We start from the raw sequence: 26,037 nt of genomic DNA, 5'->3' as shown, positions 1-26,037 counted from the left end.
AGGACACCACTTATGACCACTTAGTAAGGACACTAACCTTACATATGACCCTCATGATGCAAAGCACATTTCACAACAATTTCTGTCAGCATGTAGATTTACAGCTCTTAGAAAAATCATCTTTTAAAGGGTAAGTGAATCAGCCTTCATTCTAGCAGAGCTGCTATTCCATTATAGTACAGCGTGTTATACTTTCAGAGGACTGTACAAACATTAACTAGTTAATCCTCACAACCCCCTGGATAAGGTATATAAGGAAGTACTATTATAGATTGTGTCTGATCAAGTACAGTTAAAGGCAGGTGGCAATGGAGTCACTTAACTTTTTTGTTGTTGCATTACAACCATTTTGGCCTTCTATTCTGAACTCATTCTGATGAGGGCTTTTCCAGATTAATTTCCAACACAGCTGAATCTACTGCCACCTGGTGACCTAGCAAATAACTACAATTGATCTTTTTTATAAAGCTTGCTAATAGTAAATGCAACAATCACATCTGTATCACACCTTGGATGTGCTTTGCTGTCAGGTCACAGAAGTGCAATGTATTTGCCGCAAGCGGCTTTACTGCCCTTCCATGTTTGTGGGTCAGTTACTGTACCACAGTGTGACTCACCGCCACACATGCCTCCTGCTGGACACTTTGGGAATTAGCATTTCAGCTCTGGAGTGCCCCCTTTTAGCTGGTAACACCCACTGTTAACTATTTTTCTCCACCTCTGTATTACTAGGACCCACATCCCTCCCAGACTATAGCATCCTCTCCTCTCGGTACGTCCTATCACAGCATCCCTGTGCTCTGGGGTCCTCTTCCTTAGCAAACCTCCAATTCCCTATCCCCACCTTGCTTCAGTGACCCACTGCCAGTCTTCATCTAATCCCTTACCTCGGTGGCAAACTGCAGTCTGAAATGGCCACTCATCATTGGTAAGGGGGTGTGGACCTGCTGCTTTTGCCTATCCTGGCTAAGGTTGCCAGGTATCTGGTTTTCACCCGGACAGTTCGGTATTCAGGCCCCCATCTAGTAAAAGAAACAAAAAATACTGGACATGTGAAATGTCCGGTATTTCCTGTTTCCCTCGGATGGAAGCCTTGGGAGGGGGATGACAGTTTTCCCCTGACACATCTGTGGGGGTAGGGGTGTTACGGAGCATGAGGCCATTTAAAGGCGTAGCGCCTTTTTTTTGCTCAACAATTTCGGTTCCCCTCTCCTCTCCCGCCCTTCTTTTTTTTTGCTCAACCAAGTTTGGCATGTTTGGATTTTTGTTGAAAGCATCTGGAAAGCCTAATCCTGGCTGCCTCTCTGCAGCCCTAGTAGCCTCAGGCCTTGCAGCTTGGGATTTTGCCTGGCCAGCATCCCCAGCCCTGCTCTAAGTCAGGAAGTTTCTAACTTTCCTAGCAGTTAGATCCTTCCTACTCCACAGCAAGAGTGAGTCTGTCTCCACTCAGACTCCAAGAGCCTTTATTTATACTGCCCTCAGCTGGCTCCTAATTAGCTCCTACCTGCCACAGCTGCTGGCTCCAGAGCTCCTCTCCAGCCCTCTCCCAGGGCTGGGGTTTAACTCTTAAAGGGCCAGTGCGGGACAGATGCCCCATCACAGTTACTCACTTGTCATTGATCTGGATATAAGGATCCTCACACTTTACTGGGTCTAGACATTTGTATCCTCCTTGGATATTGAAACAGGTTTGCTGTGTAGTACAAGTGAAGTTTCTAGTTTCACATTCATTGATATCTGAAACACAAAAACGAGAGAGAGGATAACATAAGGAAAACTCTACAAAATGCCACCTTGTAAAGCCTAGTGGCTGGAGCACTGAACTGGGCCTTGGGAAACCTGGCTCTGCCACTGACTTGCTGGATGGGGGTTATGACACTAGCCTTCTTTAAAAAGTGTCGTGAGAGCTAAGGATGTAGACAGCTATATAATAGTTAGATATCAGTTATTTGCATAGCCAAAGTGACATTAGATTTATTGATAGCAGAGGGTTAAGTATAAGCAAGGCCTTACTCACACTAGTGAGCACTTCCTACAGATTGCCCCATTCACCTTAATAGGATCACTCATGGAAAGAAGCGCTCACCAGCATTACGCAACAGACCCCGTAAGAAGATTTCCTACCTTTTGCAATGCCAAGATCAAGCAAACATCTCAAGTCTTGATTCTCAGTGAGTCAACTTAATTTTCCTTCCAGAACTATGAGCTATTTCCTGTTTGGTTGGGTTTCAATTCACGGCTGGAATGTTCTTACCTTGGCAGCTTCTGTTATCATCAAGCATAATATAGCCAGGAGGGCAGGAGCAGTAGTAAGAGCCGGGCTCATTCACACACTGGTGCTGGCAAAGGAACTCGGAGAAGCTGCACTCATCCATGTCTGCAGTGGTAGAATGAAGTGTAGAATGCTTTGTGTTAAAAAGAAGTCCTGAAAGAAGTCCAGCCTAATGACAGAGCCTGTCACAACAAAAGTTCTTAGCGCTATAAGATCATGGTGTTTGCTATTCAGCTCAGTTTAACAGGCCTGATTCAACTTTGAATATGACTCACAATAGCCAAGATTGAATGTAAATTATTATTTTACTTAAAAAAGGGAAATGGCCTAATTTGCTATTGTTTACTAAGCCTCACCCATGTCAAGCTCAACCTACAACAGTTAGTAAATGAAAATGAAAATGAAACCCACTCTCAGGAGATCTTCCGGTAGGCAAGCCTGTCTAGAAATGGGACTCTAGCCTGAATGAAATGTAGATTGGCACCTTTCTATTCAATATACCTGCTCTGAGTGTGTATCAGTCAGGGTGGCTTACTTGTCTGATTGACATAACTGTCCAGTATTTCTTTCTTTTGTTAGCTCACAGAGCTAAGAGGCAGTGATCTGGATTTTATTCCTTTGTATGTATCCTGAAGAGAACTGTTTGTTACTTGTCACTCAGCATATAGTTTGACCCGCAGAAGTTTTATTTCTGGTGATGATGGAAGGAACTTGACTCTTGGGTTCCCAGATGATTTTTTAAAAATGGTTTAAACTGACTTCCTCTGATTTGGGTCATGATAGACATGGATGTCCAGGGGGCCATTTTTAAACAACTACTTTTTAGAATGAAATATCTCAGAAAAACATGTGGCCACAAGTCATCCCAAGGCTCCTAGGCCATTTTTATTCTGGGTCAGCGCTACTATGCAACTGAATGTTGCTGATCAAGGCGGTGAGGTGGCCAATGATTAGTGTTTCTGTATTTTTAAAAATACAGCCTATTTTGTTAGTTCTGCTGGGAGACTGTGGTAAAACTGACTGGAGTGCACAGCAGGACTTCATCAGTGCCACTTTTAAAGCTCTTTGATAGGTATAATTAATTCTGTGGTGTCACCAAAGTATACATACACCTGAGGGTCCATTCCTGCATGCCTTGTGTACTCAAAGGCATCTGTTTAGGGAGGGATTTGGTGGGTGAAGAACACAGGGTCAGACCCACAATGACCAACTGATAGTTCTCAGTGCAGCTACACAGGGGACTTAGATTTCATGTAAAGAGCTGATGATAGCTGGCATTCAGCACCTTCCCAGCTCAGGAGCATAGTAGTAGAAGCATGCCCTCTGCTAACCAGCACATACAAGGGGAGGAAGTAGATGAATGAAGAGCAGTAGCCTTGCAAACAATGTAATCCATCTATGTCATCTGCTCTGTTTGGGGTGTCAATGCATCCAACTGAAATGTTACTTCATAACTTTTTGATGAAGCTTTCTCCACAGGTGAGGAAGCATTGAATGAAAAGCTGGAGAATAAAAGGAGCATTGCTCTTATTTCCTGTATCATCAGAAAACCTGTTTCTGATTGTCCATGTTTTTGGCCATTCACTTACCTCCCACTTCACAGATGGAACTAGCTGTGGAACATAGGTGTGTTTACACAACCCACATATTACAGACCTGACATAGCTCTAATCTAAGGCATGGAAGTAAAAGGGCTCTGCTCTGAGAATGAGTGTGTGTGGAGTCTTCCCTCACACCAGAGCTGTGGGTTTTAGTCTAGTTTATAAAGAGAGAAATCTTTTCTGGAAAGCAAAGCCTTCCCTCCAAAAGAGTGACTCCAGTCCCAGCAGAAATGCTGCATCCCACCCTTGCAGCAGCCAGCTCTGGGTTTTTGCCTTGATTCAGTTATTTCCTAGGCATTCCAGTATGGCTTAATAACATCTTCCTATCCCAGTGCAGGTCTACCGGAATGCCTCTAGAGAGCTCCAAACTAGTGAGGAAGCTACGCAGCCTTTCAAATCTTTGATTAAAACCAGAAATGCTGTGTTTTGTTCCATTTACTCTTGATTTGCTAAGTCAACATAATTAGCAGAAGTCTGTGTCCAAGGGAGACAACGGAACTTCAATGTTCCACATGGGATCATGTCTAACTGAGGGAAAAACAATAAGAGGAACGTTGTTGTTAATCATTTCCTTATTCCCCTGCTCAATTAATAAGAGAAACAAAGGCTTGAGTTGGAGCCACCAGACCCTGTGTTTTATTTCCGGCTCTGACACACTGACTCCCTGAGCAAATCACTTGAGCTCTCAACTGGATATTCTCTATCTTTAAAATGGTGGGTAACTGTATTTACCTTCCTCACCAGGGTGTTGTAGGGATGAGTAAGTATCTATAAAGTGCTTTAAAGAGAGGAAATGGTTGATAGTGTTGTTGTTGTTGAAGGGGTTTCTTGGCTTTAAGTTATTGGCAGGGAATGTGCAAAAAACATTTGACAACTTGTGTGATCCTGCTAAAGTCAGAATTTGGGCCAATGAGTATGTTTGAACAAGGCAGTATCTCATTGCCAGAAATACTAAGTGTTGCCCCATGCAGGATTGTGAGGCCTAAGTCCCATTTTCAAAAATGACTTTAGACTTTAGGAGACTAACTGCCTCTGACTTTTGAAATTGAGACTTAAAACTCTTGAGACGCATTGCAGTGCTGAGCAGAGTAACCCCTAAATACCTTTAAATCTGGGCCCGAATCCCGTTCTTTACAACAAGGCTTTCAAAGAACAAATGCTTAACATACACTGCACGTCACATGCTTATTCTCTCAAACACAACCCTTTACATCTGTTTAATATACATTAAAAAACAAATATTTTCCAGTGAGGTTTTTTCCTTCCAAGAAATATTGGCTGGATTCTCTCATTTAAGCAGACTGTTGGGACACTCACCAAAGAAGTAAGCTTAACTCTTCTTTTTCAATTAAGCTAAACAACACAAGAAAATAAAAAAGAGAGGGGGAAAGAACAGTACTGTAACAATTTTTCCATAACATGACTACATGTTGGATGGATCATTCCTATCTGATTAGCTTCATATTCTGTTTCTTTAAATCTGTATGGAGAGCCAGGCAGGTAGCTCTGGAAAATGTTTAGGGAAGTTCTGTAGTACAGCAGAGTAAGCGAAATAGCATGTGCTTAAATACCTGTAGAGTTAAGGTAAGTATATTTGCTATATCGGGATAAGAGTAGACTTTGAAATAATGCTATTTTATTTATTCCAACAAAGTTCCTTGGTGAGTGTTAAAAGAAAGCAACTCGTTTCTGTGGTTCTTTACCATTGTCACAGAATAGTTCTAATGTTTAGTCTATTTCTTTAAAACCATTATGAGAAAAAACAAATGCCACTATTGATTTTTATGTGATTTTTACGTTTACCCTCCTGTTTAACTGAAAGTAGGAAGGGATGAATTGTTCTACTGTATTGGATAAGTAGATATATTCTACTTTTTAACAGTGGACCGTACTTGAAACTTCAGAGGAAGGTATATAAAAATGACACATTACAAAGAATTATTTAAATACAGTAACCCCCTTCCTGCACCCAATCACTGAAGACAGTTACCGCTGCAGCTAATTCCATCAGTTTCCAGTTCATAGCCAGGATCACAGCGACAGAGAAAAGAACCATATGTGTTGACACAGTTTTGCACGCAGGGATTCTGGGCTGTACATTCATTCACATCTGTGGGAAACCAATGATCAGTTTATCAATGACTTCTCCCAAAGCATTGCTTCTAATTAATTAGTACAAACAAACATTAAGAAGGACTTAATAAACTGCTGTGCCAGTATTGGTTTGATTCTCTGGCAAAGATTGACTGAGTTTGTACTGTCTAGCAATACCTTAAAGACTAACAAAACATGTAGTTGGTATCAGAGGGGTATCTGTGTTAGTATGGATCTGCAAAAGTGACAAGGAGTCCTGTGGCACCTTATAGACTAACAGATGTATTGGTGCATAAGCTTTCGTGGGCAAAGACCCGCTTCGTCTCATGCATGTAGTGGAAATTTCCAGAGGCAGGTATAAATATGCAGGCCAGAGTAAGGCTAGAGATAATGAGGTTAATTCGGTCAGAGAGGGTGAGGACCACTTCTAGCAGCTGAGGTGGAGGTGTGAACACCAAGAGAGGAGAAACTGCTTTTGTAGTTGGCTAGCCATTCACAGTCTTTGTTTAATCCTAAACTGATGGTGTCGAATTTGCAGATGAACTGTAGCTCAGCAGTTTCTCTTTGAAGTCTGGTCTTAAAGGTATTTTGCTCCAGGATGGCTACCTTTAAATCTGCTACTGCGTGTCCAGGGAGATTGAAGTGTTCTCCTACAGGTTTTTGTATATTGCCATTCCTAATATCTGATTTGTGTCCATTTATTCTTTTATGAAGGGACTGTCCAGTTTGGCCGATGTATATAGCCGAGGGGCATTGCTGGCACATGATGGCGTATATTACATTGGTAGATGTGCAGGTGAATGAACCCGTGATGGTGTGGCTAATCTGGTTAGGTCCTGCATGGATTGGTTCCTGAGTTAGAGTTACCGTGGTGCGATGTATAATTGCTGGTGAAAATTTGCTTCCGGTTGGCGGGTTGTCTGTGGGCGAGGACTGGCCTGCCTCCCAAGGCCTGTGAAAGTGAGGGATCATTGTCCAGAATGGGTTGTAGATCACTGATGATGCGTTGGAGAGGTTTTAGCTGAAGACTGTAGGTGATGGCCAGTGGTGTTCTGGTGGTCCCTACATAAAAGAAACCAACAGGACCTAACCAGATCAGCCACACCATCACTGGTTCATTCACCTGCACATCTACCAACGTTATATATGCCATCATGTGCCAGCAATGCCCCTCGGCTATATACATCGGCCAAACTGGACAGTCCCTTCATAAAAGAATAAATGGACACAAATCAGATATTAGGAATGGCAATATACAAAAATCTGTAGGAGAACACTTCAATCTCCCTGGACACACAGTAGCAGATTTAAAGGTAACATCCTGCAGCAAAAAACCTTCAAGACCAGACTTCAAAGAGAAACTGCTGAGCTACAGTTCATCTGCAAATTTGACACCATCAGTTTAGGATTAAACAAAGACTGTGAATGGCTAGCCAGCTGCAAAAGCAGTTTCTCCTCTCTTGGTGTTCACACCTTCACATCAGCTGCTAGAAGTGGGCCTCACCGACTCTGACTGAATTAACCTCGTTATCTCTTGCCTTACTCTGGCCTGCATATTTATACCTGCCTCTGGAAATTTCCACTACATGCATCTGATGAAGCAGGTCTTTGCTCATGAAAGCTTATGCTCCAATACATCTGCTAGTCTATAAGGTGCCACAGAAAACATGTAGATGGTATCATGAGCTGATATCATGGGTGAAATGGGTTGTGCCCACGAAGGCTCATGATGCCATCTACATGTTTTGTTAGTCTTTAAGATGCTGCTAGACTATTTGTTGTTTTTTAAGTTTTTCCTATTACAGACTAACTCAGTTACCCCTCTGAAACTTTTGAGTTTGTATTGTTACTGGTATTTAAGGCTGATGAATTGTAATGAAAAAAGTGATTGAAAACACAAGACATGTAAAGCAATTTTGAACATCTTCACTAATGATGTTGATGAAGCATTAGGTAGCATTGAATATGAGATTAGAGAGTCTCATATCTAGTAAGTCTGATAACACTTGAAATCGCCCCTAGCGAGGAAAGAGGATCAATTACAACTGAGACTTTGTGGGGGGAAAGCTGCTTGATTTGTCTATGATCAAAACATAACAAGAAACACTGGGATAAACTATCTACTGCAGATGCTTCCTTGTTTATCTAGTAATTATACAGTTCTCCAACTGATTTTATCTGAGCAAGACCAAGCCAAAAGCAGCAGGATAAATCTAGTGAATGATGATGTAATAAGGAAATGATCCTTATAGAAACCTCTTGCTACCAGAAAGCAAAACTGTCCTTTTAGGACACTAGAAACTCCTGGAAGTTCTTTATCCCATTAACACAGGGTCATTTCCTGAGAGGCCGCTTTGAAGTATTTTACTGTTCAAGAACAGAATATAACATTGATCATGAGATCACAAAGGCTCTGATCCAGCAAGGCACTTAAAGCACATTGGAAATGAAGAATGGTCCAACAGAACATGTAGAAGTGGATTGAATTTCCTGCTCTGCAACCTTGGGCAAATCATTTCATCTCTCTATCTCTCTTCTCCATATGGAAACTGGAGCTAATGGTACTGTCCTGCCTGACAGGGTGTTGTGAGTACAAATGCAGTAAGGATTAAGAGGGACGCAGATACTACAAAAATGAGGAGTCCTGTGGCACCTTAAGGACTAACAGATTTTTCTGGGCATAAACTTTTCTGACAAAGTAGGCTTTAGTCACAAAAACTTATGCCCAAGTAAATCTGCTATTGGCACCTTAAGGTGCCACGTGACTACTTGTTTTTGCAGATACAGACTAACACAGCTACCCCTCTGAGACTCGTCAGATACTACAGTGATGGGAGCCATATAAGTACCTACAGGAATGATTACCCTGCAAGCTGAAATTCTAGCACAAGGAGCTACACCTGCAGGATCAAGCGAGCATACTAAAAACAGACTGCAGTTGCAGCACCAGGGACTAGCTGCCCTGAGTACATGCCTAACAACTTGGACAGAGATGTACGTGGGGCAGCTAGCTGCTCACAGCATTGTGGCTATGCCGTATTACCAGTTCATTAGAGCTAGCATAGTTGTCTCTCCTCCTGCTCCAAGAGTAGACATGCCCAATAGCAGACAGTGTTAACACATGTGAAGTCAGCAGGATATTCATGTTCTTAAAGTTTCACACATGCTTAAGTGCTTTGCTGGTTTGGGGCCAACAGTGCAGTAGTTATTGCCTGCATATAGTACCTTGGCATGATCTTCCATCATCATTAAGGGTAAAACCTGGATTGCATGTACAGGAGTAGGAACCAGGTACATTGGCACACAGCTGCTGACAGTAGCCATAGCGACATTCGTCTATGTCTAAAAATAAAATTAAAAAAAAGATGCAAAGATTGTAGTTATTCTTGTCATGCAGCACATTAGATAAACTCATGTAATCGTAGGACTAAAATCTACTCATCAGGAAGGAACAGATTAATATATAATACTCTGACTCCACATCTTGAACAGCCAAAGTCTGAAGTGTTCAGGAAGAAGGTTGTTCAAGTCCATCTCTTTCCAAGACAGCACAACAATACATTTTATTATAAAAGTATGCTGAAATATAATTATGGGGGCTGATGGGTTCTATTGTCAGTTGCCAATAATTCTGCTCAATGCTTTATTGTCTAAAAGCCCAAAACACACATCATTCATATCTATGCTCGATTTGTGTCTGATAGCTTATAGTGAAGAGCACAAAATATTACTCTGTATTTTTGTAATAGTTAGATTGTAATCCTGGTAATTGACACACACATCAGGTCTCCTCATATACCAATGTGAGCAGGATTTGGCCCCAAAAGCTGCTTTTAGTCTTATATGTGGCAATCTTTAAATATTTTTGTAATCCTGAAAACTATTTTTATGGGACTGTTTTCATGGGTTTACGAGGAAGCTTTAAAATATAAGAATTCATAGTTTCACTAAAATAACATTTTTTGTTGAACTGCAGCATTAACAATCATTACATTTGTCTGTCATGAGTAAGAGACAAGATTGAAAGATACAAGCACAATGTGAATTTACTCTGGGATGGCACTGGAACCTAATAAACATTATTATGAAAGTTAGAGCTTTACTCCTTGCTTCAGAGCAGAAATAAAACACCTGATGAATTGTCTCTTTTGTGGCTATTCATTTTCTTTTCGATCAGTTGCCTTCTGATTTATGGAGTTAGTTTTTTGATTACCCTCAAGACTTCATGACCTTCCAATAGTTATTCAAAGTTTATGACCCTCCTTATGTTTTTCTACATGGCTGATTCAAATAAGTTCTTAGAGCAAACACTGCATTGATTTTCAACTTCCATCTCTAGTGACAACCCAAGCCTTGTAGTGACAGTGCAAAGATGATATTGGAAGACATTTCCCATATGAGTGCTTCCTGTAAACAAGGTCATGGATGAATGGCTTACAGGAACAGCAACTCATTCTTCTCTCTCTTTGTGCCCCTCTCTCTGTTGTTTGTTTGAGCTGGAAAGTACTGCTGTGTTTTTAGAAAATCTATAATTATATAAAAGTCTGTGGTGAGCTGGAAAAATAACAACTAAGTTTGATGGAAGCTTAACAGACTTGCACTTGGAGAACCAGAGATGAGCTTCCTCAAAACTGTATCTCTTAGGCTCCTCAATGGTATATTAAAGGATAACATCACTAAGACAGATAAACACAGCTAGATAGGGCTGATTCTTGGCTGAATGTCAAATAGTGCTGAGAACTATGTTGGTCATGGAATTCAGTGAAAATTGTGAGTGCTGAGCATCTCTCAAAGTCAGGCCATGTGTCCAGAAACTTTTGAAAGCTGCATTTTCTGAATTTGATTTTCTGGGCTGATTCTTATTCACTAACTCACAAAGGCCCCTCTACAAGGCCTGCATCTTCTCTCTGCCATACCACTTTCATTCTGGTGCAAATCCTTTGATGTAAATGGAGTTCCACTGGCATAAGCCAATGAGACTTGCTCTCTTCCCTCTGCTTGCTAGGGTAAGTAAGGAAAGCAGGAATTGCCCTTTAGGGTGTCAGGTATTTCAGAAGTCTCTCCAGAAGTTGTGACACATTTGAAAATCAAAATACTGATAGTTTCAGTTTTGTCTCTGTCACACACATGCACAAACTACACTTCATTGTTCATCATTCATCATGTACTTTTTAGCATAATATCAACATTCTCTACTATCTTCAAATCGGTTTAGGGCTGTCAAGTGATTAAAAAATTTAATCGCGATTAATCACGCGCGCCTCCCCTTTGAAATACTGCTGTGGCATTTCAACGGGGCAGCGCTGCATGGAGCTGAGGATCAGCCGGAGTCCCCAGCTGACCCCAGGCTCCATTCACCGCTACCCCTTTGACGTGCCAGGGCAGCGCTTCCAAGGGGCAGTGCAAGGTGGAGCCCAGGGTCAGCTGGAGTCCCCAGCTGACCTCGGCTCCATGCAATGCTGCCCCTTTGAAGCACCAGGGAGGCATTTCCAAGGGGCAGCACAAGGCATTCCACGCAGCATTTCAATGGAACCTGGGGTCAGCAGTGAAGGTGGCATTTCAAAGGAGTAGCTGCCACATAGCTGACCCCCGGAGCAGCACTTCAAAGGGGCAGTGCAGCATTAATACTTGCGATTAATGCATTAAAAAAATCAACGCATTAATCCTGCCCTGTGTTAATTGCAGGGATCAACACATGTGAGTTGACAGCCCTATGTTTCTGGTTTGGATTCTAAGCCGAAATTAGGTGTTGAAGTCTATCTTATCCAATTGAATATCTGAATAATTTCAATACTGAGATGATTTTATATCACCTTGAAGAACAAACAATACTGTGTAGCTTCTAGCTGGCTAGATCCAATTTATCAGGTTTAAGTTTATGGATTTGTTGTGGCTATTTTAGCAAAGAAATAGCTCAGGAAGCTAAGTTATTCAGGAAAAAAGTAATGGAAATATAATGTTCAAAAGCATTAAGGGGCATTAATTTTCATCTGTAATAGATTTATTTTCTATTTTAGTCCAATATCAAGATGACCCAGATGCCAGTGACAGGTGTGTCATATAAACAATCTAGATAGATGGATAAAACCCTAACCCTACAAAATTTTTATACACATTCTCAACTTTAAACACGAGTACTTCTGTTCTCCTCAATGGGACCACTCACAGCACTGAAAATTTAGACACATGCTTACGTCTTTTCAGGACCTACAATTGTAAAATCTTCAAGATGGGGACTTTGTTTTTGTAGGAAGCCATTTTGTGACTGTCCCCTCTTGGCACCACTTTGTTACTACTGTGCTGGCACTTACTAGCTAAATGTTAAATAGCAACAACAACAATTTGGTTAGACAGATGCGGTATTCAACAGTGAAGAAATGTACCAGGAGAGACTGCCCTTGTAAACTCAATCCAACCCTACAGATACTTTTAAATTATCTTTTTTCCCCCCTATCCCCAGTGGAAATGGATTCTGCAGAGCCTTTGGGAAAGTACAGAAAACTGAGAGGAGTTTTTTCAGCACAGATTTTCTTGTTACATGTTTGCATTGTTTTGTGGTGACCTGCCCGCCCTGACTCAGAGTTACCTAAATCAAGCATTGGGATGTTATTGTCTCTTTAAAACAGGATAAACAGATATTCTTGGGCAAACTCAACTCAGTGGAGCAACTGCTATGGGTCTCTGATACTTAAACCAAGCATCAAAGTGTCTGAATTCTGACTCAGGGCCAAATTCTGGTTCCAACACATAGCTCATGTACCTTGTGAACTACATGGGAATCATCACAACCCAGGGATTGATGCAGAGCACCCCCATACTTCCATGCACGGGATTAGCCCAGTGCATTCATAATATCAGAGATCACTCGCTAGCCCCAACTCCCCACTTCAAGAGCAGTGCTGAGGAGTCACACAGAGAAGTGCTTAAGCTTCTCCCATGGGTCGTGATGTCAGTTTATCTCTTGTACCACTATATGCACACATCAGAATCCCAAATTGTCCACAATAATGGAAGATTTTTAACACAGAAGAAATATGAAATGTATGGAATGTGGGAGACCCATAATAATAATCCAACTTCAGTTATCAAAACATTGGGGACACAGAAAGAGACCCTAATTATGACTGAAATGCATTGGATTAATCAAACACACGCTGGTTTTCCAGAATCACTCCAGAGAAAGCATATCAACACTCCAGAAGAACATACCTAAACACTGGCCTTCCAAGAGCCAATAGCCCTCAGTGCAGGAGCAGGTGTATCCTCCTTCAGTGTTTATGCAGATCTGGGTGGGGTTACACTGGTGTGACTCGGAAGCACATTCATCGATATCTGAAACACAGAAAGGTACCAACAAAGCTTTATATAATTATTAAAACAAATATTGAGTTTATTTTCATTGTATGAACACATGCACTATATCAGAAGATGAATCTGAGAATAAAGCTGAGGCAGTTGGACTATACGGAGTGATTTTGAATGTTCTCAATGTTTGACACATTGCACAGAAATCATTAAAAAAATCCAAATTGTAAAGTGCTGAAGTCAATGGGGAAGATACTTCGCACCTCTAAGAAAGATCACAGATCCCTTCAGGATGAGTCTTATAAAAGAAGTGATCAAAAAATCAGTTTTTCCATCCCACGGGACATTTTTGGTGGCTGCATTAAAAAGATTAATATCAACCTACCCAAAACAAAACATTTCAATTTCCCTGATGTCTTGTTGAAAATGTCAATGAAACCCGATTTTTCAAGAGGAAGAAGAGCTCCGTGTAGGCTTGAAATCTTGTCTCTCTCACCCACAGAATGTGGCCCAAAAAAAGGTATTACCTTACTCACCTTGCCTTTCTAATAGGAAAATATATCACTCACAAAACAATAACTAGCCTTACTATTTTCAATATGTTTGGCATTTGGAAAACCTCTTTGGGGTTTTCAGTTGGCTTGCAAATAACACTTCAATATTCATATAAGCTGGGATACAGTAACCTAAATGATTAAATATGGCACCACTAGAACCCTCAGATTGACCCTAACACTGCACTTTTTCACCCATCCATTCATGTGATACCTTAATGCATTAGGAATTCCAGCAGATCATAGCAAACAAATGTCTGCACATCCACCAAGACCTTAATAATGTCCCTTACCACCACTTGAAGTCATGTAAGCCCTTTCAGATCCATGTTTTTAATCTGCATCAATGCAACTTCAACTCTGACACTAGGAAAGACAAATGGAGTTTACAAGAAGTTACAAACACCAACGCTGAAGATCTCCTTCCATCTCCTGTGATGCTCCTGGGCAACCCTAAAACACTTCCACACAAACCACGGGAGATGGAGTCAATTACTGCACAAATGGAAACTTAAAGGCTCTCCAGTGTGCAATAGTGGTCATGCAGAGCAGACCATGGAACGTACATCGCAATGCCTGATTCACAAATACAAAGGAGGCATCAGAGCAATACATTCTGCTACTCTTGACACAATTATCTGGATCAACTATCTGAATGTAAAATTATAGTCATTACTCAACATCTACATCAGCCTTACAAAGAAGAAGAAGATAGAAAAAAATGCATTTCAGAAGCATGAGTTCAGTTTGAATCTCTCCTTGTCTAGAATCGTAACCAATGTTTCAGGCATTGTGTATGGCTTGAGAGATCAGATACAGAAAATCAAATGATAAATGGTAACATTCTTTCAGCTAACTTAGAAGCCTATGCTTTGTTAATGATTTTTAAATTAATCTTGATTCCATCATACGATGATTCCATCATCAGCTGGCCTGCGCTGAGTTACGTCATCAAATTGATATTACTCCCTCAAATCCTCCCTGGCTGTTTTGTTATCCCCAACTCTGTTGAGTCATGACTGACACCTGCTTGTAAGCTAGGGATCACACCTTTGCATCTATCTCATGAGGTATAGAGTGCATTCCAGTTGCTATAAAACAATAGCAATAGAAATATTGATCCACACAGACTTGCTGTATTTAATGTATACTTAAATGAGTGGTACACTTTCCACAGCCATCATGTGTTATTTGTCTTCTTATATCGAGAACTCCATAGGGCTTCTCTATTACTGCAAGTAGACGTCAGATCATGGATACCAGCCAAATACAGATAGTAGATAACAATTATGTTAATGTGTTTTTCATCAAAATGCTTTCAGTTTTTTACTTGCACTTTTTATTTTAAAAGCAGGACCTTGGGACCCTGCCAGCCACGAGTGCTGTTGCCCACAGCAAGCTCTTGGTGGGGCTTGGCCCTGTGCCTCACAATAGACTGCATTCAGGCCATGCCTTGATTATATGCTTACAAAAATACAACTTGGCCCAAAGTGAGGGCAGGAGAGGTTTCTCAAGGTATTATGTGGCACCAATAGTGTCTGAAGTAGGAATGTAAAATCTCAAGTAATGACTTAACCACTTAACCGGGATCCTTCAGGCAGTGGGCCCAGCTGGGCTGAAGTGGCTCCCTGTCCGTGGCACAGTGGGCCCAGATAGGCTGGAATGGCCCCCCACCCATGGCAAGGCACGAGTGGAAGGGTGCTCCAGCCCAATCAGGCCCACTGTGCCTCAGGCTGCTCGAGCCCAGCTGAACCAGAGTGCCCTCCTCCCATGACACCATGGGCCCAGCAGAGCTGGAGCGCCACTAACCTGCATCAGGCAGGGGGCTGCTCCAGCCTAGCCAGGCCATTAGTTAACCAGTTACTGGTAAGCAACACCTGTTAACCAGTTACATTCCTAGTCTGAAGAGTATGACCTCCCTTCACTGTTTTCTCTTCATTCTTTATACACAGTAGCTTCCCCTCTAAACTCAGTACCCCCCAGTACTCTCTTAACTCAGGTCCTAGAAGCAGGCATAATTTGCCTTCATCCAAAACAGAGCACTGCTCTGACATCAGCTCTCCTCTGTGTATTGACCTTGTGAAGAAATTGCTGAAGAGTTACATGGAACGTATTTACTCCAAGAGTATGTCTACACTGCAAAGTTAATTTGAAATAACAGCCGTTATTTCAAATTAACTTTAATAGCGTCTATACATGCAAACTGCTATTTTGAAATTAATTCGAAATAGCGGAGCACTTAATTCGAATGTGGCAAACCTCATTCTACGAGGAGTAACGCCAAATTTGAAATAGCTATTTCAAATTAAGTGCTGTGTAGACACTTAATTCAAAATAGGGGGCCTCCAGCCCTTCCCAGGGAACCCTGGTGGCCACTCTGGGCACAACCAGGAAAACTTACTCTCCTCTCCCCCAGCCCCGGAGCCATTAAAGGTGTAGACCCTGGCCACAGTGCCTGTGCCAGCTTCAAGCCTGCCAGCCCAGAGCCAGCAGTGGCCACCAGGGCCCCTGACCCAGTGGCCCCAAAACATGAGCCAGCAAGCCACTGGCAACCATCCTTTCACCGCTCCCCAGGAACAGTCTGCCAGCTCCTAGAAGCCTGACACAGGCCGGAGAAGGTGAGCGCCTTCCTGGTCCAGGGTGGAGATCATGGACCTTATTCAGGTGTAGGAAGGATGCCCCCAACGTCCATGATCTCCGCACTGGATGGAGGAATGTGGCCCTCTATGGCAGGATAGCTGCCAGCCTGGCCACCAAAGGCCACATGCAAATCCAGAAGCAGGTTTGCATGAAAATCAAGTTGGTCCGGCGAGACCCCCAACCCTGGGCCCTGAGCTTCCCCTCCCCCTTCTTCCCCTTGCTTCCCCCTTCTAGCTCCCTCCTCCCAGGTTTCCCCCTCCCCTCTCACGCCCTCTCTCTTCCCCTCTCCCACCTCCTTTTCCAGTCTCCCCAGAGGTTCATTCCCCCCCCCCTAGTTTTGCTCCACATGGCCGAGTGCTGTGGTGTCCCTAGTGTGGGTACTCAGGGCACTCCAAGACAGGGATGCTTTGCTGACCCTCATCGAGGTAGACAAGCAGGTGGGGAACCCTGAGAACTATCTGTCCGGGGTGGGCATAGGGACCCTTTAAGCACGGAGCTCAGTTAGCTTCAGGCAGCAGCCCCACACACTAAGTCCTAACCTGATGCCCTGCCGGCACTGGTTCCAGCCAGCCTTAACTTTGGTTCAGGGTCCACTCAGTATGGACATGCTATTTCAAAATAGCAAAACGCTATTTCAAAATAGTTTTTGTGTATAGATGCGTTAATTCGAATTAACTATTTCGAATTAAGTTAACTCGAATTAACACTGTAGTGTAGACATATCCCTAGATATTAAGGCATCTTTACTGTTGTCTGTGCTACCTACTGAGAAGAATCCTTAACTTACTTTCAATCCACTGTTTCTGCGATGGTAAATTCTGCGATGGAGACAATTCAACCTTTATTTCTGTGTGAAAGCAAAATTTGGCCAGCAAGGATTGTCAACACTGCTTTTGCCACCTTTGGAAAACTGGCCAATTTCCACTTCTACTAGTGTGCAGTCACCCAGCCAAAACACTTTGTGGTGCCTTATATTTTGCTACCCATGTTGTTCACCTGTTTGACTTGCATGATAAGCCCGGCCTTGCATACAGGAGGCAGGTATAAATTGTATGGGGAAGATACATAACAGACCATGGGTGGCTTCATATCCCTTGACAAGGCCTGAATGTAAACATTCAACCTTTACATTCCACATCATTGGCTGGCTTCCTCCAGAGCAAGCCACACCAATCATGCACATTTAAAACCTTGAAAGCCCCAGTCAGTGGAATAAAATAAATATTATTTGGCAAGTTGCCATCTCAGTTCAAATATATCGAGTAATCCAGTGTAATATGTCATGCTCCTGTCTGCCAGCATGTATTTACATTACATTGGCCTGCTAAGTGATGGATGACAGCTGTACCCTGGGAAAAATATCTGCCCAGGAATGTGGTAACCTTTGCCTGTCCCTTGAAAGAAGATGGAACTGGCACTACTGGAGCAGCTGATGCCTCTTCACAGCCCTCCTGTTTGCACAGAGGCACAAGCAGTGAGAAATCCATATCATCTGTCTGATTGGAGCGCTGATAAAGATGAAATTAAACATTTAATAGGGAGAAAGCAAACCAGCTGGAGGGGAAACTACCTATAAAACATAGTGACCCATAGACGAGTTGGCCATACTGAATAGATTGGACTTCAATACCTGCGGAAAAATACATTCAACCATGCCAAGGACATTCTTTGGCATCCCCTGGTGCAGCGGAAAATTAAAAGTAAAAGTAACCTACTGTAGGGCATTCTGTGAAAATTATGTCCTTTTTTGGTTGGATGGTTTGTTTCTACCCCATTCTCAATACAAGGGAAAAGTGCAAGGTGCATGTTCCCCAGGCTTTTCCTTGCCAAATGCGCACAGAAGCAATAACACTAACACTTTACTAGTGATTTTCATTTCAAGATACTTTATCACCATGACCTAATTTTGAGGGGATGGTGAGTTTTGGCCTTAACACCCTGCTGTAATGCAACCTCCTTGTTCTCTTGATCTATTTATTTAGGTCCCGTTGGTATTTGGGTGCTGAATGTACATTTATTTCAATGGAAGTTAGATGCCTAAATACCTTCACTTCTCATTGGTAAAGAGATTGATATTTGATATTGATATTTCCTCTTTCATGCAACTTGTGTCTCTTGTTTATTTACACTGCAAACTCTTCAGGGCAGGAACTCTCTCTTTCTGTTCATTATCTGTGCACAATGAAGTTTGCTGTTACATGGCTCCTCTAAGAGGTACAGTAATACTAATTCTATTGAATATCCTCATAGTACTTTGTAAGATGGATAAACATTACAATCCCCTTTTACAAATGGAAACACTGAGGCTGAGAAGTTGAAGTATCACAACCCAGAAGTTCCTTCCTTGCTCACAGTCCTTTCACTGAGACCACACTGTCACTCACGTCTCAAAAAGTGCAGTAGCTAATTTCCCAAGATATAAGTGGCAATGCAAGTGGCATATCAAAGTGCTACACATAGGGTTGTGAGATGGTTGAAACAAAAATACCAAATTCCCCCCCCCCCCGAAAAAAAATGAGAAAAAATTCTGTTGAAGGGAATTTTTCAAAGGGGGGAGGGGAGACCAAAGTTGTTGAGCAAAAAAAAAAAGGGGGGGGACTCCAAGTAAGCCAAAAAAAATAAATAAATAAAACCGCACGTCCCCTTTAAGAGTTAGTGCAGGAATAGGAACAGGAGAGAAGTTAAGCACTAAGACCTAGGGGAAAGCATTGCTTCCCCTAGGTCTTTTGGCCAGTTTATTTATTGATATAAAATTAATGCACATTTTGTGATTTTATTTGGGAATAAATAAATAAAAAACAAAATATCCACCTCCTTTCCCCCAGAACCAAGCACTCCCATACCCCCGTTCTAACCCAATCCCCCTCTGCTCCCCCAGAACCCCTCCCCCTCTAACCCAATGCCTTCCCCCTCCCCCAGAGCCAAGTACCACAACCTAATGCCTCCTCCCTCACCCAAAGCCAGGCACCTCCCAGGCTCCCCATTCCTAATGCCTCCCCACTCCCCCAGAGCCAGGCACTCCCAGACCCCCCTAACCTAATGTCTGGGTCCCAGAGCCGCTGCCATCTCCGCCACGCATTTCTTCCTCCGGTGCTGCAACAGTGTGAGCACAGAGGCCAGCTGTGAGCAGGTGCTTGATGCCTGTGCAGAGCAGCCGGCTGGCTGTGAGCACATGCTGGAGTGCCCAGTGCAGAGCGGCCCAGCCGGCCATGAGCACGTGCTGGAGAGCCAAGCACAGAGTGGCCCAGCCAGCTGTGAGCAGTCACTGCGGTGCCGTGTGCAGAGCGGCCAGTCAGCTGGCTGTGATCTGCACTCAGCCATGTGCTCTGAGTGGCCAGCAGGCTGCACTTTATTCTTTTATAAAAATGTAGTGGCGGGCCACAAAAAATTTTGATTGGGCCACATGCAGCCCGCTAGAGGCCTGTTTGACGTACCTGCCCTACAGTAAGGTCCAAATCAATGAGGCTGCGTCTACACTGGCATGATTTTGCGCAAATACATTTAACGGAAAAGTTTGCGCAAGAGAGCGTCTATATTGGCGTGTGCCTTTGCGCAAAAGATTTATATTTGTACATATATATATTCATCTACTAAATAACTTCCCAGAAGCTGGGAGTATTCTACACAAGCAGTCGTATGACTTCCATCACTATAGTATACAGTAAAGCCCTACGTGTCCTGCTGAGATATATTTATAGAAGTGTCAAAAATTGACATTGCATTTACTCAGCTGAATAAATACAATTTTGCTGCTGCTGAAGATGCTATAATTTGTTGTACTGCATTCAGTGAAACAGGACTGTGTGCATATTCTTTATAAGTTAACAGAGCTGCACCCAAGATATACCTGCTACAGGAAACAGCATGGTATGGCTCTGTATATGGCCTAAAGATCAAAAGGGGATAACAATATCAACAGTTTTAATAAAAAATTCTGGTTTTGGGAGAAGGCCAATTTGGGAAGAAAAAATTATTTTAATTAAAAAAAGAATAGCTCTGCTACTGATCAATTTGTTTTATAGAATGAGAGAGCAAAAGAAAGAGTATGTATGTGTGTATGTGAGAGAGAGACAGGATGTGGCCAAGTAATCCAAGTAGGGGTGCCCTGCTAGCAGTGGGTGTATGATATAGAGAAGACACATGGAAATTGACTTCTCTTTCTTCTAGGTGTTTTGATTCATGAGTGTCTTATTTTTATGGTTTTACTTTTCCTCTTTTTTTCCCAGTTCCCATCATGAAACCAGCTGGGATCTTACCCAGATTCTAGGAAAGTGTCTTCCAATGGGGTGAAGGTTCCCAGCATCATGTCCCACCTCTCTAACTAATGGAGCTGGTTTGGTAACTTAAAACACTGGGGGCTCACTTTGAGAACAATAAATAGAATAGATGTCTTCTTATTGTTTATAAGAATAATCACAAGCCAGCACTAAACAGCCGAGCTCTGGGACACAGATATTGGTTCCAAGATTATTTGGAACAAAGCTGTTTCCCCAAATGTCTCCACCATTCCTTTTTTGGACACAGAGAAAATAATTTCCTTGGTAGTAGATTTTTACACAGTGAAATCACATGTTTTCTCAGAAAGTATTTTTTTCTCATGATAATTATATTTGATAAGAAATGGGAGAATAACAATGCCACATTCCTAAAGTGCAGACTGTAGCCAACTTCAAACTGCTGCTGTGTGGGGTCAGTGTTATTTTCCAAGGACAGCCAGCCCAGCTGAGATTGGAACCTATCCAAGACCAACTCCCTGTACACCTGTTTAATTACAAATTTCAGTGCCTGAGAACTGGCCCTTGACTGTTGAATTCATCTTAGATCTGCATCCTATTTACATTACAGTAACTGTTGATTGCTAGGATAAAGCAGTTTTATATATATATGGTCAGCCTATGTTTGGACATTAGTAATCAATGTGTATAGAACTGCTCCTACTGGCTAATATAAGAACTGCTCGGCTATGTGTCAAGGCTCAGTATTTCTGAAAAGTCCACCCTGGCAGTGCAACCCTTATTCCCAAGCTGGGGTCAGGCTTTTCATAACAGGGAAGTACAGTGAGAAGGGTGAGCCTTGTAGACATGCCTAGAAAATGGGTCTAGAGCCCATAGGGCAGCAAATGAGCCCCATGTCTCAGCCACGACCTATGGTCATTCCTCAACCAATAAGAGGCAGAGGCCCAGTGGTGTTGGTGACACTTACCTTGGCTAGAAGGAAGCAAAGTGACACCATTGGCTTATTTCGTGTAATGTGCTGTCCAACAGTCACTGGACTTTCTTAAGGCCGGTGGGAGCTAAAAACCTAACCGGCTGCAAAGACTGAGCTTGATAGGTTAGTGGAGGGGATGGTGTGATGAGATTGCCTACACTGGCAGCATATATCCCAATTGGTTGGTGATGGGACCCTAGATGGGGAGGACTCTGAGTTGCTACAGAGAATTCTCTCCCAGGTGTCTGGCTGGTGGGTCTTGCCCACAAGCTCAGAGTCAAACTGATTACCATATTTGGGGATAGGAGGGAATTTTCCCCAAGGTTCAATTAGTAGAGACCCACCAGGAATTCGCCTTCTTCTGCAGCATGGGCTCATTTGCTAGTTTAGACTAGAGTAAATGGTGAAATCTCTGCAACTTGAAGTCTTTAAATCATGATTTGAGGACTTCAGTAAGTCAGCCAAAGGTGAGAGGTCTATTACAGGAATGGGTGGGTGAGGTTTTGTTGCCTGCAATGTGCAAGAGGTCAGACTAGATGATCATGCTAGTCCCTTCTGACTGTAAAGTCTATGAGTCTATGACAGGGATGGGCAATCATTTTCACAGGGGGGCCACTCCCAAAATTTGGTAAGTCATCACAAGCTGGCTCCAGGCCCTCAGAAGGGGCAGAGGCTGAGGGCTAGAAAGAAAAAGAGAGTGACTTTGAATGTATGAGACACACAGAAACTTTGTGACACAGATTGTATGTATGAGAGGCCCAGAGACGGACAGGCAGAGTGCATGGCAGAGAGAGACTGGAGGGCTGTGTCTAGACTGGCATGTTATTTTGCGGAAAAACTTGCCAGCTGTCTACACTGGCCAATTGAATTTCCGGAAACGCACTGACGATCGCATGTAAGATCGTCAGTGCTTTTCCGGAAATACTATGCTGCTCCCGTTTGGGCAAAAGTCTTTTTCCGAAAGACTTTTGCGCAAAAGGGCCAGTGTAAACAGCACAGTAGTGTTTTCCTCAAAAAAGCCCCAATCGCAAAAATGGCGATTGGGGCTTTTTTGCGGAAAACCGCATCTAGATTGTCCACGGACGCTTTTCCACAAAAAGTGCTTTTGCGGAAAAGCATCCTGCCAATCTAGATGCTCTTTTCCGCAAATGCTTTTAATGGAAAACTTTTCCGTTAAAAGCATTTGCGGAAAATCATGCCAGTCTAGACGTAGTCAATGTGTGTGCTGGGTGCTGCTGAGAGACACCATACACAGTCTTTTTAAGACAGGGAAAACTCTCCTGCATCTGATGAAGTGGGTCTTTGCCCATGAAAGCTTATGCTCCAATAAATCTGTTAGTCTATAAGGTGCCACAGGACTTCTCAGTTCTCCTGCTCTGTCATCTGCCCTTTCCCCTGCTCTGGAGAGATGAGCTATATATGTGGGAGAGAGAGAGAGAGAGAGAGAGAGAGACTGTCTGTCTAAGAGAGGAAAGTTCATGAGCTGACTGCTGGAAAAAATAAAACAGCGCCTTTTAAGACAGACATTCATCTCAGTTGTTCACTTCAGACTGGAGCAGCCCCGCTGTGTGTCTCACTCTCCCAAACCCCTCCTCTGCAGAGATGGGGTCCAGCACCCTGACTTCAGCACTCCCCTCCCCCGCCCACTCTGCACAGCTAGCTGGAGAGTCCTGGGAGCAGCCAGATGGAGTAAGGTGGTGGAGAGGCAGCTGAACACACACTGCAGGCTGTAAGTCAGCTGGGCAGGCTGGAGAGAAATGCTGGGCGAGCTATATGTTGCCCTCCCCTATTCTATGATGATAATAGCTCAATGGGCAAGGGGCTGCAGGGTTCTAGCGCTGCTACTGGTGTTTTTTATATTACAGTGGTGCTTGAAGGTCCCAAACAGATTAGGGCCCATTGTGTACATACTCCTAAGGAGAGGCGGTCCTTGCACTACTCCCAAAGCTCAGACTTTTGCAGCTCTGTGTCCCTACAGATTTGCTCTTCCGAAGTCAGAAATGATTTGAACACCAGGTTATCAGGGAAGATTTTTGTCTAAATAAGAGAGTCTGCAGCAAGCTGGCTGGTGTGCAGGCATGCCATTAGCCTGGAGTTGCTGGAATCAGAACAGCTTCTCTCTGTTTTACACAGACTGGACTTCCGCTCAAGTGCTACTGCCCTGTGTTCTGGAGCAAGGGTCTTAGTTGTTTCCCTGCTCTCTCTGGGAAGTTATGAGGAGCCACAACGTGACAGAACAGTAGGGAGTAGGATGACCCCTGGGAAAGAGGAGCATTTATTACAATATTCACTGCATCAGTCCCATTAAACTAAGAGGCAACTTTAATTATCAGAAAACATGTATTCCCATATTTTCATCTTCATCAGTAACAAATTATATTTATTCAGCTGAACAAATATATCAATTGTGTGTCACAATGTACAACACTTACATAAGTATATCGCCACAGGACACTGAGGTCCATACTGAATGCTATAGTGATGGGAGCCAGATGAGTGCTTGGATCCAGTACTCCCAGCTGCTGGGAAATTATTTACTGAACTACAGTTCCTATTGCATCAGCAATGGTAGCTGAAAGAGATTGCAGCTGGAATCCAGAGCTGCACAGACAGCCACACTAATTATTTTGGTGTCTGGGGACGTAACTTCTAGCAAAAGAGCATGTATACTATTCCTTTGCCATATGATATGAAACGCAGCTCAGGACACAAAGAATGATCAACCCATGTGGAAAAGTCCTATAGAACTCAAAAGAAAAATGTTAACTTTTCTATAGCTTTTAATTAGACCCTTGCACTTGGATTTTATAGGATGGTTTTTAAAGAACCTATGGAAACCTGTGTTAAATATATAGCATAGTTGAGTAATGCTCAAAGGTGAAAGTAAAGCAGTGCACCCTGGTGCGCCACTCTAGTAAGAAGTGCCAATCCCTCTCCCTCATGGCTGGTGTGGGGAGGGTGCAGAGGAGTGAGTGACCCACACTGTCCTTTCCTCTCGCTCCCTGAGAATGATGGAAGGGGAATATCAAACAACAAGCATCATTGATAGGAATTGGTGTGGGGGGGGGGAGGTTCAGTCCCTCTGCCCTCCTTAAAGGGCATCCTGCCCCCCCCCCCCACTTCCTCACCACATCTCCACTCTTTGCCCTGGGCCCCCCAACCCTCTACCCTGATTCCTGTACACACACACACACACACACACACACACACACACACACACACACACACCAACCCTCTGCCCTGACCCCTTCCCACCTCGCAAACCTGATTCCTGCACCCTCACTTCCCCAGTCCCCTGAGTTCACTTCTGCCCTTTCACATCTCCACCCCTGCTTTGAGCCCCACCCATTCACCCACATCCTTACCCTCTGCCCTGAGTCCCTCTCACACTACCCCACACTTACAGGTACTGTTATATCAAACATACCCCTTGCTCTGAAGCCCTCCCGTCCTGCCCCCAGAGGGGGGAATACAATAGTACCTGTAAGAAATAAGTTACTTTCAAGCTTGGTAATATTTATAAAAACTGTTTCACATTTCCATAGAATCCTATTGGCTTAATTGCCTATTGAATTCCATAAGACTTTTCCATTAGGGACTAGAACATGAGGAAACTGGAGAAGGGGTCTATTTGGGCAGGGAGAGCACAGAATTGCTATTACTGCTCTCAATCCCCGGGGAGCCTGAAGAAATCACTAGCACAAACAGTTCAGCCAACTGATTTAGCCAATTGGTGGTCAGCTTACATTTGCTCTAATGAGTGAACTTCTTGACCGTATACTTTAACTGGATCATTAAGCACTCCTTTTCCAAGAGCTCCTTTTGGCAGACTAAAGATGACAGACACTGCTCACAGATCACAATAAAGCAGAATAGACATATTTTTAAGAACAGTTTATCAGAAAAAAACAACAACCCAAAGGAGATATTAAATAGAAATTAAGGTAGTAAAGAAACAGATGTGCACAAATATCCAGTTACAAGTCATGATAATGGTATCTTTCATCCTGACAGACCTTGCCACTGAAATACAGCCATCTCTGGAGTGAAATGTGCTTGCTGTTTTACACATTGTGCAGAAATACTACCTAGCCATTTTGGCTGTATACTGAATCGGTGACACCATTAAACATGGAAGAGAAGTCTCAAATATGTAGGTTGTAATTACTCACTTCGGGAATTCAGTCTGGATGTTGAGGCTTCTTGCCCAGAAAGCACCATGGAGTCTTCAATGTCCACAAAAGCTCAGAACCTCAGGTACAGATGCCAATAACAGAGGCCACTGTAATGCTTGAAGTTCCCGCTAATAGAGTAGTCCTCAAATGGTGGGGTATGCTACCATAAGAGGCAGGATGGAATGTCT

The 26,037-nt window shown here is 43.1% G+C and overlaps 1 protein-coding gene across 2 annotated transcripts in view; it reads right to left on the bottom strand.

Moving 5' to 3' along the window:
• Positions 1-26,037, bottom strand: part of FBLN5 (fibulin 5) — a 70,721-nt gene that overhangs the window by 14,678 nt on the left and 30,006 nt on the right. For both annotated transcript variants that reach the window (XM_006133652.4, XM_006133653.4), the window contains exons 5-9: positions 13,177-13,299; positions 9,193-9,309; positions 5,864-5,983; positions 2,255-2,377; positions 1,611-1,737 (exon numbers count right to left, since the gene is read on the bottom strand). In XM_006133652.4, the coding sequence (XP_006133714.1) occupies positions 1,611-1,737; positions 2,255-2,377; positions 5,864-5,983; positions 9,193-9,309; positions 13,177-13,299 (610 nt within the window). The remainder of the gene's footprint in view (positions 1-1,610; positions 1,738-2,254; positions 2,378-5,863; positions 5,984-9,192; positions 9,310-13,176; positions 13,300-26,037) is intronic.

Source organism: Pelodiscus sinensis, chromosome 4 (assembly GCF_049634645.1).
Source record: "Pelodiscus sinensis isolate JC-2024 chromosome 4, ASM4963464v1, whole genome shotgun sequence".
NCBI lineage: Eukaryota > Metazoa > Chordata > Testudines > Trionychidae > Pelodiscus > Pelodiscus sinensis.
This window is presented reverse-complemented; position numbering and strand designations above follow the sequence as displayed.